Genomic DNA, 17,302 nt, shown 5'->3' with positions numbered 1-17,302 from the left:
AAATTCAACCATATATTAAAAGGATCATACATCATGATCAAGTGGGATTTATTCCAAGGCTGCAAGGATGGTTTAACATCTTCAAAACAAGGTGATACACCACAATAACAAAATGAAAGATAAAAATTATATTAGCATCTCAATAGATACAGAAAAAATATGTGACAAATTTCTAACATTCATTTATGATAAAAACTCAACAACATGAGTATAAAGGGAATTCACCTGAACACAATAGAGACCATATATAACAAGTTCATAACTAACACCACACTCAGAGATGAAAAGCTCAAAACTTTTAAGATTAGAAACAAGATGAGGATGCTCACTCTTGTCCCTTTTATTAAACACAGTATTAGAAGGCACAAGAAAGAAAAGGCATCCAAATTAGAAAGAAGTAAAACTGTCACTATTTGCAAATGACATGACAGTATATGTTAAAAAAAAAACCTGAAGACTTCCTAAAAAATGAATTCAGTAAAGTTGCAAGATACAAAATTAGTAAACTGAAATGTGTTCCATTTCTATACACTAATAACAAATTATCAGAAAGAGAAATTAAAGGAAAAATCCCATTTACAATTGCATCAAAGAGAATAAAATTTCTAGGAATAAATTTAACCAGGCAGGTGAAAGACCTGTACACTGAAAACTATAAGACATTGACGAAAGAAATTTAAGACACAAATAAATGGAAAGATACACTGTGCTGATGGACTGGAAGAATTAATATTGTTAAAATGTCTGTACTACCTAAAGCACCTACAGATTGAATGCAATCTCTGTTAAAATTCCAATGGCATTTTGCACAGAAATAGGACAAACAGTCCTAAAATTTATATGGAACCACAAAAACCCTACATAGGCAAAGCAGTATTGAGAAAGAAGAACAAAGCTATAAGCATCATGTTCCCTGATACAACTATAACATAGCTTGATATCAGATTCACAGCCCAATGGAACAGCATAGAGAGCTCAGAAATAAACTCATGCATATAGGGTCAGTTACATAACAGAGAAGCCAAGAATACACATTGGGGAAAGGACACTCTCTTCAACAAATGATATACTGAAAACTGGACAACCATATGCCAAAGAATGAAACCAAGTGACTACTTATACCATAAACAAAGACTTGAACGTAAGACCTGAAACCACAAGGCTCCTAGAAGAAAACATTGGCCATGACAAACACTTTTTGGATTTGGCACCTGGGGAAAATAAACAAGAGTGACTATACATCAGACTAAAATGCTTCTACACAGCAAAGGAAACCATCAACAAAATGAAAAAGTGCTGAATGGGAGAAAATATTTGCACATTGTAGACATTTATCTGATAAATGGTTAATATCCAAAATATATCAAGAACTCATACAGCTTAAAATCAATTTAAGAAAATGGACAGAAAATCTGAATATACATTTTTCTGAAGATGACTACATACAGATGGCCAACAGACACATGCCAAGAGGTTCAACATCACTAATCATCAGGGAAATGCCAATCAAAACCATGAGATAACCACTCACACCTCTCAGAAAGGCTATTATCAAAAAGACCTTAATAAGTGTTGGGAAGGATATGGAGAAAAAAGTTGTTGGGAACGTAAATTGATGGTGCCACTATGGAAACGATATGGAAGTTCCTCAGAAAATTAAATAGAACTACCATTAACATCCTGAAAGGAGGGAACTGGGTAAGGGAGGAGGGGTGGAGGTCGCAATATTGTTTCAAGTTGGATAAATTGACAAGAGCGAGAGATACACTGCATTCCATCCCGACCGCCAGTTGCGGTGCTGGGCCCTGTTTCCCTCCTCAGCCCCCAAGAGCTGGGTGCCCTTTTCTGCAGGGTTTCCAGGCCCCTGCTCCAGGGCCAGGCTGACCTGACTTGCTAGGCTTCATGAGAACTTCCAAAAAGTGGAAAAAAATCAGAGAGGGCACGTACAGAGTTGTGTACAAAGCCAAAAACAAGTTGACGGGAGAAGTGGTGGCGCTTAAAAGAATCCGCCTGGACACTGAGACAGAGGCTGCACCCAGTTGCCATATGAGAGATCTCTCGGCTTAAGGAGTTTAATCACCCTAATATTGTCAAACTGCTGGATGTCATTCACACAGAAAACAAACTCTACCTGGTTTTTGAGTTTTTGCACTAGGATCTCAAGAAATTCATGGATGCCTCTGTGCTCACTGGCATTCCTCTTCCCCTCATAAAGAGCTACTTGTTCCAGCTGCTCCAGGGCCTCGCTTTCTGCCACTCTCATTGGGTCCTGCACCGAGACCTCAAACCTCAGAATCTGCTTATCAACGCAGATGGGTCCATCAAGCTAGCAGACTTCGGACTAGCCAGAGCTTTTGGGGTCCCTGTTCATACTTATACCGACGAGGTGGTGACACTGTGGTACTGAGCACTGGAAATCCTTCTGGGCTGCAAATACTACTCCATAGCTGTGGACATCTGGAGCCTCGGTTGCATCTTTGCTGAGATGGTGACCCACTGGGCCCTATTTCCTGGAGACTCTGAGATCGACCAACTCTTTCAGATCTTTCTTCCCTGGAGACCCCAGATGAGGTGGTTTGGCCAGGAGTTATTTCTATGTCGGATTATAAGCCAAGTTTCCCCAAGAGGGCCAGGCAAGATTTTAGCAAAGTGGTGCCACCCCGGATGAAGATGGATGGAGCTTGTTATTGCAAATGCTGCACTACAAGCCTAACAAGTGGGTTTCAGCCAAGGCAGCTCTGGTTCACCCTTTCTTCCAGGATGTGACCAAGCCAGTACCTCACCTTCAACTCTGATGGCCTTCTCAAGCCCCTACCCCCAGTATCACCCTCTCCTCCAGTGCGAGTGTGATCTGGCTCAGCCCGGGCACTTAGCTCACTGATCTTGTCTGGATGCCTTAGCACTCACCTGCCCCTCTTAGCCAGTCCACTCTGGAGTGATGGGGTGGAGGGAAGAAATAGGTGGAATTGAAAGGACGCTTCAGTATTAGATGCACTTAAGTCAGCCTCCACTACCCTCTCTCCCTCCTCTTAGTCATTGCTTAAGAGGGCTGGCTTTGTGTTTTTCTTTTTAAAGACAAAAAAAAAAAAAAAGACTTTCTCCTCCATCCACATAGGGTTTGCCATCCCAGTTTCTGAAAGCCCCACTATTATTATTTTCTGTATCTGGGATGATAGAGACCCCAATCCTCCGGAGCCACTGTGTAAGGCCAACTTATAGCAGTGGGGGCTAAGTTGGAACCTCTGAAAACCAAGAAAAACAAAAACGTGATGGAGGGGCCTGTTTTGAAGAATTAGGTTAAAAAAAAAAATAGATCCAACCGGTTTATACCCTAGTTTTAGTGTTTCATCTCACCTAACATCTGGGAGACTTAAGACTCCCAGTCCTGGTGGGGCTGCAGTAGAAAGGATGGCTTCTAGGCTTCTTGCCTGTCCCTCCTATGGGTAAGGTGTGTCTAGGAGGCTCTAGGACAGGGACTGTGCTTCACCTTGACCTTATGAGGCAAGTGAAAGATGTTTGAATTTTTCTCTTCAAGATTCTTAAGGTGCTAGGTCTCATCTTCCTCTGAAGGCCACCCCATAAGAGTAAAAGTTAAGGTTGAGACATCATTTTGAGAATTCTGACACTCAGGGCAGTAACTGAGTTGGGACATTGGGGAAAAAATCTTTATTTAAAAGAAGGATGAACGATTATATTTCAGGTTATAGTAGTTTTTTAAGTGGGAATGGGTGGGGATTTGTTGCCATATGCACCTTGGGGTTTGTAATGCAAATATGTTTTTTTTTTAATTTTTTTTTCTTTTTATGATTTTCTCTCTCTTCTCCCACCTTTTGTCCTTGAGTGTTCTTGCTGTTAACATTATTTGTAATTCAGTTTGTAACTGATTAAAAAAAAGTTCCTAGTTAAAAAAATACTGAAAGATGATGCTATTAAAGTGCTGCATGCAACAGGCCAGCAGATTTGGAAAACTCAGCAGTGGCCACAGGACTAGAAAAGGTCAGTTTTCATTCCAATCCCAAAGAAAGGAAATGCCAGAGAATGTTCAAACTGCTGCATAATTGTGCTCATTTCATATGCTAGCAAGGTAATGCTCAAAATCTTTCAAGCTAGACTTCAGCAGTACATGAACTGAGAACTTCAAGCTGGATTTAGAAAAGGCAGAGGAACCAGAAGATCAAATTGCCAACATCTGCTGGATCACAAAAAAGGCAAGAGAATTCCAGAAAAACATCTGATTCACTGACTACGCTAAAGCCTCTGACTGTGTGGATCACAACAAACTGTGGAAAATTCTTAAAGAGATGGGAGTACCAGACCATCTTACCTGTCTCCTGAGAAACCTGTATGCAGGTCAAGAAGCAACAGTTAGAACTGAACATGGAACAATGGACTGGTTCAAAATTGGGAAAGCAGTATATCAAGGCTGTATATTGTCACCCTGCTTATTTAACTTCTATGCAGAGTACATCATGCAAAATGCCAGGCTGGATGAATCACAAACTGGAATCAAGATTGCTGGGAGAAATATCAGTAACCTCAGATATGCAGATGACACCACCCTAATGGCAAAAAGCGAAGAGGAACTAAAGAGCCTTTTGATGAAGGTCAAAGAGGAGAGTGAAAAAGCTGACTTAAAACTCAACATTCAAAAAACTAAGATCATGGCATTCAGTCTCATCACTTTATGGCAAACAGATGGGGGCAAAAAATGGAAACAGTGAAAGACTACTTTCTTGAGTTCCAAATCACTGTGGATGGTGACTGCAGCCATGATATTAAAAGATGCTTGTTCCTTGGAAGAAAAGCTATGACAAACCTAGACAGAGTATTAAAAACCAGAGACATTACTTGCCAACAAAAGTCTGTCTAGTCAAAGCTATGGTTTTTCCAGTAGTCATGTATGGATGGGTATGAGAGTTGGACCATAAAGAAGGTGGAACACTGAAGAATTTGGTGCTTTTGAATTGTGGTGCTGGAGAAGACTTTTGAGAGTCCCTTGAACTGTAAGGAGATCAAAACTAAAGGCAGTCAATCCTGAATATTCATTGAAATGGCTGATGCTGAAGCTGAGGCTCCAATACTTTGGCCACCTGATGTGAAGCGTCAAATCTTTGGAAAAGACCCTGATGCTGGGAAAGATTGAGAGCAGGAGGAGGAGGAGGCAAAAGAGGATTAGATGGTTGGTTGGCATCGTTGACTCAATGGACATGAGTTTGAGCAAACTCTGAAAGATAGGGAAGCCTGGCATGCTGGAGTCCGTGGGGTTGCAAAGGATTGGACATGACTGAGTGACTGAACAATGACCATATGATCCATCAATTCTACTTCTGGGTATTTCTCCAGGGTAAATGAAAACACTAAATTTAAAAACTTAAATGTACCCTCACGTTCACTGTAGCATTTCTTACTGCAGGAAACAACCTGAATGTCCATCAAAAAATGAATGGATAAAGAAACTGTGGTATGTATGCATTTTTATAGATAGATATAATGGAATATTAATCAGCCATAAAGTAACTAAATCTTGCCATTTGTTACAACATGGGTGGGCCTTCAGGGCATTAAATTCATTATGGTATATCTTATGAAATAAGAGAAAGACAAATACTGTATGATCTCACTTATATGTGCATTCTGAAAAAATAATTAAGAAAAAACAAATTTCTGGATACAGAGAACAGATGGTTGCAGAAGGCAGAGTGGGGAGTTGGTGAAATAGGTCTAGTTATAAAATAAATAAGCCCTGGGTATATAATATACAACATGGTGCCTATACTGTAACTGCATATTATTTGCTAATAATACTATATTGCATATTTGAAAGCTGCTAAGAGAGTAAATCTTAACAGTTCTCATCACAAGGAAAAAAAGTTTGTAATACTATATAGTAATAGATGGGCTTCCCTGGTAGCTCAGTTGGTAAAGAATATGCCTACAATGTGGGAGACCTGGGTTCGATCCCTGGGTTGGGAAGATCTCGTGGAGGAGGGCGTGACAAGCCACTCTAGTATTCTTGCCTGGAGAATCCCCATGGACAGAGGAGCCTGGTGGGCTACAGTCCATGGGTTGCAGAGTTGGACATGACTGAGTGACTAAGCACAGCACAGCATGGTAATAGATATTCACTATACTTAATGTGATCATTTCACAATATGTACCCATCAAACCACTAAGTTGTATACCTGAAACTAATACAATATTGCTTGTCAGTTATACCTCAATTAAAAAAAAAAAAGAATTACCTGTTTGGAGTAGCTCTTGGGAGCAATATCCATGGTAGTTCTAGAGGCACTGGTGAAATACATAGTCTTGACTGCTGATTTCCTGTGAAGACCTACAGTGGTGGCATCCATTCCCATCTGATTTTGAGTCTATTCACAGTTGACGATTCCCCATGAGGCCATGACCCTCTCATCTCATTCCATTACCTGATATGAAGAAACTTCGTAGTGAATTGAAAGAAGTGACACACAACAGTTTTGCTAAAGGTATCCTATATACATATATATAATATTTTATTTTAAAACGGCATTGAGCATATACATTTCTTTAGCTTTTTCCAGGGAACATTGCACCTAAGTTTCAAAACACACAAAATAGATCCCCTTTACTAAACAGGTTTCATTTTTGGGTTACAAAAGTCAAGGTTTCACAATCACAAAGCATAAAGGTTACATGGTGCCGAAACCATTTTCAGGCATATTCTTCTTATTTCTCTGTACGTAGGGTATTTTCTTGGAAACCCAGACCATGATACATTCCTTACAAATGATCTCCACTGGGGGCCTCCCTGGGTTTCCAGAAGAAACAAAGAAAATGGAGGCAAAATAGGAAACAAAGAGTAACCTCAGGACTCCCCAAACACAAAATACTATGGAAAATTGGAGGACACGAGATTCTCCTTCAAGTACATCACAGTAGAAAACATCACATTTACAGCCTCATTTGGTCTCTGTCTACCTGGTCGCTACAGAAACAAAACTTCATCTAAGACACCAAGGCAAAATTAAAGCTATTTACACAAATCACATCGTGGGTTAGAAAGAGCAGCACTTCCCTTGTCTGGCACTCAGATCACAAAGGGCACCATGGTGCTTACAGAAGAGGCAAGTGGGGCTGCTCATGTAGTGTCCTTTGAAAAATCCCAGTGTACACACGTAAGCCACATCACCCACACGGGACCGAAGTGTGCTGGGGTGGGAAGGGGGTCGGGGGTCTAGGGAGTGCAGGCTGCGACCTGTCTCTGCAATTCAAAGTCCTCAAAAATGCAGATTCCTAATGTAAAATTCCGTCAGGTGGCCAGATACTGTTTCACTGTCATCCTAGATCTGCTACCTTCTAGAGTCAACCTGGTGGATTTTTTGCATAGACAGTGACTCTCACTGCTTTTTTCCATATGTCCCAGTAGCATGAACTTACCGAAATAGAATCTCATTAAAGCTTAACATGTTCAGTCTGAAAACTGGAGCTGCCGGGTCACTTAAGGGAAGGTAAGATCCTCAGACGGTGGTGGAAAGAAAACCACTGACCTTTGAAATAAAGTTGATTGGCAGATGAGCAAGGAGGTTAGACCAGAGTCGTAAAGATGTGGGAGGTTTTTTTCCCCCAAGTGTTTCTACAAACCTGCTGGAATGGCCAACATCTGAGGCCAACTCTAGATCTGGGACTCTCATCTCTGTCCACCAGTATCTACTGACAGCTGTGATTCTTTCCAAGGAGTAAATGAACACTGAGAAGAATTTAAAAAAAAATAGCACAGCTGATTTCATGCAGCCCCATGTTACGGGGTAAACTGCTAGGGATTAAAAAAAATTAAAAACCCCAATTCCCCAAAGCTGTAAACAGTGGAAAATAACAATCCCCACTTTGGGGGCTTTGTCCCATTAGAGGATTACTTGGCCTTACCCAGTTTTCACTTCTCTACTCCCTCCCTAAGAGCGTTTAGGCAGGCACAGCCACAGGAGAACATGCCCCTCAGTCTTAAGGCTGCTCGCACTGCTCTGATTTCGGTGTAGGGAGAATACAAGTTTCGTTGTTGCCTGACAAAACACCAGTGTGGATGGAGCGTGAGTTGGTGGTCTTTAAGGAAGAGTGTCACCAAATGTTCAGAAGAGCAGAGGCAGCCCAACAAGCAGATTCAGAACTGAGACAGCCTTTCATGAAAGAAAGTGGCCACCCCACCAAACCCCCAGCCAGCCATAAAGACAAATGGGAAATCAAAAGCTTTTCATTAAGCAAAACTTCCTCTGAGGCCACCAGGGCAAGCAAACAGGATTGATACACAAGACAGGCAAGATAAGAGAACCACGTATAAATATGTTCTGCAGAATTTGGTGTTGCCATTTGACCTTCCCAGGAATGCTCCAAGGGCCAACTGATTTGTAGACACAGGTAGTACTCGGGGATGGGATGATCCAGAGCCTGGGTGAAAAATAAGGCTGAAATGGAGGAGGCTCAACTCACAGAGCATCCATGCTGGGCAGACCTGCCACAGGCATTAACAAATCATGTTTCCCCACATCTGATTCATCTCTTGTGGTTTCCCTCCCATCCCCAAACAGACACATGGCATCAGCTTGTTACCAAGATCCTTCCATCCAAGGGGGTCTTATAAAGAGAATTCCTAGATACCTTTCTAACTAAATCTGGTGGGACTAAATGCTCAAGACTTCAGGATAAATTGAACAAGGAGGTTCCAGAGATTTTTGCCCAGACATGCCTTGGCAGGAAATGAAATGGAGAGTGAAGTGGAACATTATTATGACATCTATATGATAATGCACATCCAAACTCTGACTCTAGTGCCTTGAATAAAATAGCAGCACAGGAAATAAATGAAGGGCAATGGGAACACAGGGAAGAGGCGACAGCTTGTGAGGAATCTTCCCAAAGAAGGTGGCTCAGAGTCCTCCATGGAAAACTTTCTCAAGTTTCCGAATTTGTACATGGTTTTGAGAGTCAGCGCAGCAACAGAAAGTGGACCACTCTGCTGCAGGATGCCTGCACATTTCCCGAGAGCAGCAGGCTGTCTACCACAGACTTCTCCCCATAGAGCTGTCCCTGGGGGTGGCTAAGGTTTACTGAAGGAGGACGGAAGCCATGAGATGCAGATGTCTCCTGACAAAGGAAAAGTCGGTCCAGTTCTTCCCAGGCAACGTTTTGGCAAACACTTGGTGGGTAAATTCCCACCACACTTCACCCACAAAACCAGGCATTGTTTCCACACTGTGGGATGAACACGTTTCTAAGTAGGAAGGCTCCAGGCCATTCCTCAGAGGATATTTACATTCTAGGAATGTAAATGCAGGTGATTATCCCAGAGGAAAGTTATCTTTCCCTTTGGGGAAACTATCTTCGTGCTCTGGGGAAGGGATTCGAACACACAGGAAGTGGAACGGACTCTCCAGCCTTCTGGGGGAATAACAGCAATGACTTTTTTTCTTTAATGGTGTTGGAGGGAGCATGTTTTTATTACAAAAAGTAGCCAAGATGGTGATGCCACCTCAGGAGGTCTATGGTCTACAGGAAGAAGACTTGGTGACTGGACCCATACCGAGAAGCCATCTGCCTAAGAGATAGAAATGATTCCTAGAACTCTTTTGTGAGTCCTCCCGGCAGAGAAGCAGCAGGTAGATCTGATCTGTCCAATGCTGCTCTTGTGAGGAACACCTAGAGGTGGAGGGAGAGGGAAGAGGTCTCGGTACCTGGGGGGCTGGGACATGCTTCCACGGAGAAGGAACAGGGCACACAGCCTGATGAGGACCAGTCAACCCGATTCAAATGCACTTTTATTACATGGCCATTCTGAGTGGGTCTTGCCCAAATATGATGGTGAAGCTAATAAGACTGCTGCTATTGATCCTTAACACATTATTTGACGTGGGCTTGGGGACAGCCCCCACCCTCAGAACCTGGGATCTAGGTGGAGGAATGATCCTCCAGTGAGGTGTGCTGAGCTGATTGACATAAGGAATGTCTACACCACTCGATTCAACACTGCTTCGTGTGTATCCTTATGGCCCAGCGGGTGGGGGGAGGGCCAACCAATCCAGAAATGAACACCCAGGCTCTCAGAGAGAAACCAAAAACCATACCAGGGGGACCCATGAAGATGACAGAGGAACCACTGGTCCAAAGAACTACTCATATTTTCATGAAAGCACATTGATTTGGTGAGAAAGACCAACTCAGGAACAAACTGTTACATAACAAAGATTGAACTCTGTCAGCCAGGGCACAGCTCCAGATGGCTGTCTGGGCGGTGTAGGCTACAGGATGTGGGGACGGTCCGAGCCAGACTTGGACACACAGATTCCTCAGCAGGGGCCTGGAAAGTCCCAGGTCTGTTCTATGGAAGGGAAACAATTAAGATTCAAGGACTATCAGAAAAACATCCCTGCCGCAGCCCACCATTACCAAAAACGAATAAAGACACATAGACACACAGATAGTGTTCCCTGAAAGACATCTCAGGCTTACGAGAAGATGGGCACGTCCATCTTCTGAGGCGTGATCCCCAGCACTCCAATGCAGCACTGTTAACCCGTAGAGAGGTTGGCAGCTGGGTGGGCTGAGGAGTCTTCTGCCAGTGACCACCCGAAAGTGGCTGCCCCAGCTACTGCAGATAAAATAAATATGACGTAGGTGCCCCCGAGATGGGCCATGGCCACCTAGGAGGCCTACGAAAGGAACCAAAAAGAAACACAACACTCAGTAGCAGCCTTTATGTTTTGCTCTTTCGTGTATCCAGACCTGTTTTTAAAGAGGAAACTGAAACCCAAGGGTCGTCCTGAAGCTCAGCTAGAGGCCTTTCAGCAGCAAGCTCCCCACCTGGGCTGGGAAGGGGTGGCATCACTTGGAACTGTGCTGGGGCACTCCCCAACCCAGCCCTGCCCAGAGGCATCCCAGCTTTCATCCCTCCTGTCCTTCCAAAACCCTGGGCTGTTTTCATGACAGTTTGTTTCCATGTATTAAAGGAATGACGTATACAGAAATGTCGTCTCCTGAGCCCAGTCGGTCATTGGATATCCGCCATCCTCTGTCCTTCAGGACACCGCGGGCACGCATCACCAGGTCCTGAGCTGCCAGCGTGTACCTGTGCAGGGAGAAGCACGGATGACATGGTCAGTGTGATGTCGGGCAGGACTGGCGTTCGGGAGAGGCTGGGAAGGAGGCATTACTACAGACTGTGTAGACAGTTTCCCTGGGTCTGGAAGATCCCCTGGAGGAAGGCGTGGCAGCCCATCCCAGTATTCCTGCCTACAGAATCCCATGGACAGAGGAGCCTATTGGACTACAGTCCATGGGATCGCAGAGTCAGACATGACTGAAGTGACTTAGCACACAGGCACAGGTAAAGAATCCGCCTGCAATGCCGGAGACGTGGGTTTGATCCCCAGGCCAGGAAGATCCTCTGGATAAGGAAATGGCAACCCACTCCAGTATTCTTGCCTGGGAGATCCCATGGGCTGACGAGCTACAGTCCATGGGGTCACAAAAGAGTTGGACATGACTTAGTGAGTAAAGAACAACAAAGCAGCAAAAAGCCAAGGCCATCTTTTCCCCAAATGCGGGGTACCTAATGTGAGATTACTATTTAGGTGGTAGCTGGACATACAATAAATAACCTAAACTGTTCTCCTGCTCAGTTCTCTTTTGAGAATTTTGATGTCAGTGAGAGAGTCCCGGTTTAGTGCTGGTGTACCTTTAACACACATCTGCTCAGGCTCAGCCCTTTCTATGGCAGTCTCCAGCTAAAGAAGTACATGGGAAAAACAGGTTTTGTTTCCAATGTGTTTATTTTTAGAGCCACATTGCTTTTAGGCCAAAGGGTGGTCATTTTCCATTTCTGGTAGGGCAAATCTCCTTTTTATTTGTTTTTAAAAAGCGAGTTGATTTAAAGAAAAATACGCTAGCACGAGTAAGAAGGAACCTAGCAAAAGTGGGACGGTTGGTTTTACTGGCGCCGGGCAGAGAAGCCTTGGTGTGGGCCATCTGTCTCATCCACCTCTGTCAGTATGCCATGCTCTTCTGTTCAGCACTGCAAGTACAGTGAGGGGCCCCCAAGGATTTGAAAATAAGATTGCTCACTGAGATTTAACCATAAATGAAAAGAAGAATAATGCCTATGATAAATGGATGAAAAGTATTAAAATCTAGAGAAAGACTGATGTGGGAGGTGATTTGGGTGTATGTAGCCTGGATTAGCCTTGAGGCCTAAACCAAAGAGAAAAACACATTGGCAGGTGTCTGTCCAAATACCGATTGAGGTAGGGAGTCTTAGCCGAGAGACTGCAAAGAAATTTAGTTCCACTGGTCGGGCCACATTTAGTGAGGAGCCTCTGCCATACAGCACAGAGTTTACCTTTATTCTGATTTCATGTTCACTGTATAACCTTCTAACTACGATCTATCTGCCTCCCTATGTAGGCATGCTGACAGAAAAAGAATGAGCTTGACATTTGTACTTGAAGAACATCAGTCCTGTTTCTCCATTTAAATATCAACTGGCATTTCTGAAGTCTGCAGATCAGTCATGAAAGCTTGGTTAAGGTGAGCAGAGCCCTGATAATGAATCTGTTCTTTGTATGTCGATTAAACCAGTTTCTGAACTGGAGAAACTAAAAGCCAGACTCTGGTACATCACCAAGATAGTAACTGTCACTCTGTAAGGAAGGCCTCTTGGAAGCCAGCCTGTGGACCTTGAATAGCAGGCCACCCTAATGTTACTATGGCTTTTCCCTGCTGGAATGTCACTCAGCCTGGCCTTCAGAACTGTGAGTTGTAGAATTCAGAACATCAGAAGCCTCCTGTATTTCTTCTGTTAAAAGTCCTTATGGATTAACCTGACTCATGTTAGAAGAGACCAGAATCTAGTCCTGTCATTACATTACTTAAGAACAAAGTTTGTAGCAGATGATCTCAGGACAGTTAAGATTCCAGGCTGTAGAATCTTTGAGACTCAAATTTACTCAACCCAGGTAGTGGAGAGAAGTGAGGCACATACTACAGGTGGCAGAGAGGGGCTGTTTTTTTAATATTAACACAAAATAAATGACTTTCCTCCTAGAGAATGGTTGATAGGTGAGTGGGAGATATGCCCTCTGGTACTCATATTGTTAGAATGATTAGTTTTGAGGTAGAAGGCTCTTAAGGTATGCCTGAGGGCAGAGGCCACCAGTAGGACCTCTCTGAGGGTCCTCTTCCTACTGAGATCAGAAAGTAAACAGAAAGGACTCCAACAAGGCCTTTGGCTAAAGAGCCTAATAAATGTCCCCCTATCCACATACTGCCACTTAAATACCGTGTTTATAACCCCAGGTTATTCTTGGTTTTATATTAAATTGTGGGTCTGAATATAACCTCACAAGGAAAGGCTACCAGCAACATCAGGTGATGTTTATTATCATGGTGATTGCCCAGGGTCTAGATCTTAGCCTTTTAAGTTTAGAAAGCTGCTGCTGCTGCTAAGTAGCTTCAGTCATGTCTGACTCTGCGACCCCATAGATGGCAGCCCACCAGGCTCCCCCGTTCCTGGGATTCTCCAGGCAAGAACACTGGAGTGGGTTGCCATGTTCTTCTCCAATGCATGAAAGTGAAAAGTGAAAGTGAAGTTGCTCAGTCGTGTCCGATTCTTCGAGACCCCATGGACTGCAGCCTACCAGACTCCTCCGTCCATGGGATTTTCCAGGCAAGAGTCCTGGAGTGGGGTGCCATTGCTTTCTTAGAAAGCTGGCCACCATCAAAAAGTCTACAAATAATAAATGCTGGGGAGGGTGTGGAAAAGGGGGAGTCCTCCTACATTGTGCTTGTGGGAAAGCAAACTGGTGTAGCCACTATGGAGAACAGTTCCTCAAAAAAAAAAAAAAAAAAATATAGTGCTACCATATGACCCAGCAGTCCCACTCCTGGGCACATACGCAGAGATGAAAACTCCAGTTTGAAAAGATACATGCATCCCAGTGATCACAGCAGCACTACTTAAATAGCCCAGACATGGAAATAACCCAAGTGCCCATCAACAGATGAATGGATAAAGAAGATGTATATACACTGATATACACACTAGACTACCATAGCAAAGAATAAAACATTGCCATTGTGGCAACATGGATGGACCTGGGGGATATCATTCTAAGTGAAGTCAGAGAAAGAAAAATATTAAATGACTTATATGTAGAATCTAAAAATATAAGTGAATCTATTTATAAAACAGAAACAGACTCAGACACAGAAAACAAACTTACTAAAGGGAGAAGGGGTGAGGGGATAAATTAGGAGTATCAGATTAACAGATACACACTATTTTGTATAAAATAGATAAACAAGGAACTATATATATTCAGTATCTTAGAATAACCTATAATGGAATAGAGTCTGAAAAAATATATATGTATTTAAAACTTACATATGTATATATAAAAGAATCTAAGAAAGTGGATATATGTATAACTGAATCACTTTACTGTACACTTAAAACTAAAACTCATGCAATATTGTAAATCATCTAAACTTCAATAAAAAGCTAAAATCAAAAAACTGCCTACTTTGTTTCATTTAAGTACACATAAGAGTACCATCCATAGTTAAAGGCAAGAGACTATCCTGATATTGCTATTGCTGGAGATTTTGGGTATTGAAAAAAGGGTCAAAATTAGTTTTTGGTATTTTAAAAAGCAGCATTAGGTCACCTAGAAAAGATGGTTACCCATGAACCCTGGGTAAAGGGTTCTAGAAAATTAAAGTTTTATTAGAGACTTGATTTATTAAAGACTCTAGAAAGTTAAAGTTTTATTCTCAAAGCTGCTTACTGCCCATGCTAAGAAAACTTCCTTTGAGCCTGCATTTCTCGTTATCATTCATTCTGTCTTCCCTTAGGTGAAATCTTGGTAGAGAAATCCATTTTTGCTTCGTCAATTTCTTCCCCTTTTCTTCCCCAATCTCTTACCAGTATGTCCAATACCCTCCCAATCTGACCTCCTAAAATTCTCCAAACTCATTCCACTTGACCTTTCTTCAGCACAAGTACTACACTTGTGACCATTTTCTTTATCCTTCATACCTCATGCCTTTTATTCTTGAATTCTCCTCTTTTTCTGGGGTAGGGGTGAGAGTAGATTGTCGGGGGGCTCCTACACCACTGCATACTCCCAAGTTCTCCTGTTGTGTCTGGGCTTCCGTGACACATGGCACAGCCCTTACATTCCTTGGTAGATCCCAGAAGAGACTCTTCAGGAGGAGTCAATAAATGTTAACTTAGTTTCACTGCCAAGGCAGCACTTCCCCATCTGTCATCCTCAGTTATAACACTGTCCCCAGTCTCTCAGGCAAGAAATCATAGTCATTTTCTATGCTACCTTCTTACGCTGATACTTGTTGAGAAAATCCACAAGGCACTGTAGGACTTCTAAAGTTTGTATTATTTTAGTTGTATTTTATTATTGGTAGATAGCTAATTAAAACCTCACCTTTACTAAGATAAAATTAAGCCTGCTGCTGCTGCTATTAAGTCACTTCAGTCGTGTCTGACTCTGTGCGACCCCATAGACGGCAGCCCACCAGGCTCCCCCGTCCCTGGGATTCTCCAGGTGAGAACACTGGAGTGGGTTGCCATTTCCTTCTCCAATGCATGAAAGTGAAAAGTGAAAGTGAAGTCACTCAGTTGTGTCCGACTCTTAGTGACCCCATGGACTGCAGCCCACCAGGCTCCTCTGTCCATGGGATTTTCCAGGCAAGAGTACTGGAGTGGGTTGGCATTGCCTTCTCCCCAAATTAAGCCTACTTATTATAAAAACTGCTATTTTAAATTTATTTTTGCCATCTTTCATTCATACATACAGAAATTGCATCACCAGCTGAACCACTAGTAAGCTTGGTAATATCTTTAAATTCACTAATTCATACTTTAGCAGTTTACTATTCAGTCTACTCAGTGAGTTCCTTTATTTCAATTACCTATTTTTCACCACTGCAAATTTCCATTTGGTTCTTTTCCAAATCCACCTCTTCTTTACCTTATGGTTCTATTTGTAAATGTTTAAAGTTTCTCTCAACCTGCTCTATTAGGTTTTCTTTGGTGGGGGGGAGGGATAGAGGGAAGGCTCTGTTATTCTTTCTAGTTATCCTTTCTCATGCTCGGTTTAAAGGTAAGATAGAGGCTTCTCTTCAGTAGGGTTGTTTACTGTGTGCCCGAGGTTATCTACAGTGATTCAAAAATGTGCCTTTACTGGGGTTCCTCCAGTTCTAGAACACATTTTAGGTGAATTTCTTGGCTTAGGATCCCCAGGCCCCAGGAGAGGTGTGAGACTTAACCTCACTCTTTCTCCATGTGGTAGGCCTACCCAGCACCTCCTCACAGAACCTCAGTTTCATCAGGTCCTTGCCATCATCCATGTGCTGCGGGAAGGCTGTTTCCACTTGAGCGGGAAGCTTAGGGAGAACGCCTTGGACCATTTCTTCTAACACTGTGGCCAAGAGCCCAGCGTCCTCCACCGACTTCTCTTTGCTAGGCTTCCCTAGTGAATGCAACATCTCCCCATAAAAGAGCCTTCTGCGAGGACTGTTGAAGGGCACACTGATCAGATGCCGCTGGCAATAGCTGGAGACTGCAGCTAACCTCTAAAATGGGGTACCTTCATGTACAGGAGATGCAATACTGAAATAAAGTCACAAACGGTGTTTAGGTAAAAATGAAGCCACCTGTGGAGAGCTTTCCTTATAAGCTTACAAACTCAACACAACCCCAGGCACCGAGTTGTTAGGAAAAGGTTTCGTGCCCCAGCTCCAATCTCAGCCAGGTTGGGGGACACTTCAGAGCTCACCAGCATCCTTCAAGCACCATGTTGCCCCAGGCATGAAATCACTTGTAGGGTTGCTTTATCTCAAGACTGGTGCTCAGGGAGAAGAAGAAACATTTTCTCTGGAGGGAAAGGGCTGCTTCTCCTCTCTCCCATTTCATTCTCCTCCAGTTTCTATCTGACATGGGCTGCCTGGTTTGGTAACAAAGGGAGAGAATGTGTCACATGGCAGTAAGACAGGAGGGCTCTCCTGAGTCTGCTGCTGAGGCTGAGCACAAACACACCACAGAGTGAGGGGTGAAGGGAGCCACAGGAGAAAATCTGAAGTCAAAACACAAAATATCAGCACAATATACAAGAGAGCTGCAGAGAACACGGTGCAGCTGAAGGCAGTAGAAGGGATGAGGATTCCGGTACACCTCAGCCAGGACCGGGTGGGACCACTGAGAAGCCTGTGATTCCCAGAGCTGGATGTGGGGCGGCAGCAGGGCCAGGACCTAGGGTCT

The 17,302-nt window shown here is 43.3% G+C and overlaps 1 protein-coding gene and 1 pseudogene across 1 annotated transcript in view; one reads left to right on the top strand and one right to left on the bottom strand.

Annotated features, from left to right (window-relative positions):
- The first annotated feature begins 700 nt into the window (after window positions 1-700).
- On the top strand, window positions 701-3,929 carry LOC104989807 (annotated as a pseudogene).
- A 2,548-nt stretch (window positions 3,930-6,477) lies between these two features.
- PPM1H (protein phosphatase, Mg2+/Mn2+ dependent, 1H) overlaps window positions 6,478-17,302 on the bottom strand; it is a gene marked incomplete at its 5' end in the record, with an annotated part of 306,969 nt that continues 296,144 nt past the window's right edge. Inside the window, one exon of the mRNA XM_010841630.1 lies at window positions 6,478-11,095. Within this exon, the coding sequence (XP_010839932.1) occupies window positions 10,948-11,095 (148 nt within the window). The remainder of the gene's footprint in view (window positions 11,096-17,302) is intronic.

This window comes from Bison bison, unplaced genomic scaffold (genome assembly GCF_000754665.1).
Source record: "Bison bison bison isolate TAMUID 2011002044 unplaced genomic scaffold, Bison_UMD1.0 scf7180017864163, whole genome shotgun sequence".
Classification (NCBI taxonomy): domain Eukaryota; kingdom Metazoa; phylum Chordata; class Mammalia; order Artiodactyla; family Bovidae; genus Bison; species Bison bison.
This window is presented reverse-complemented; position numbering and strand designations above follow the sequence as displayed.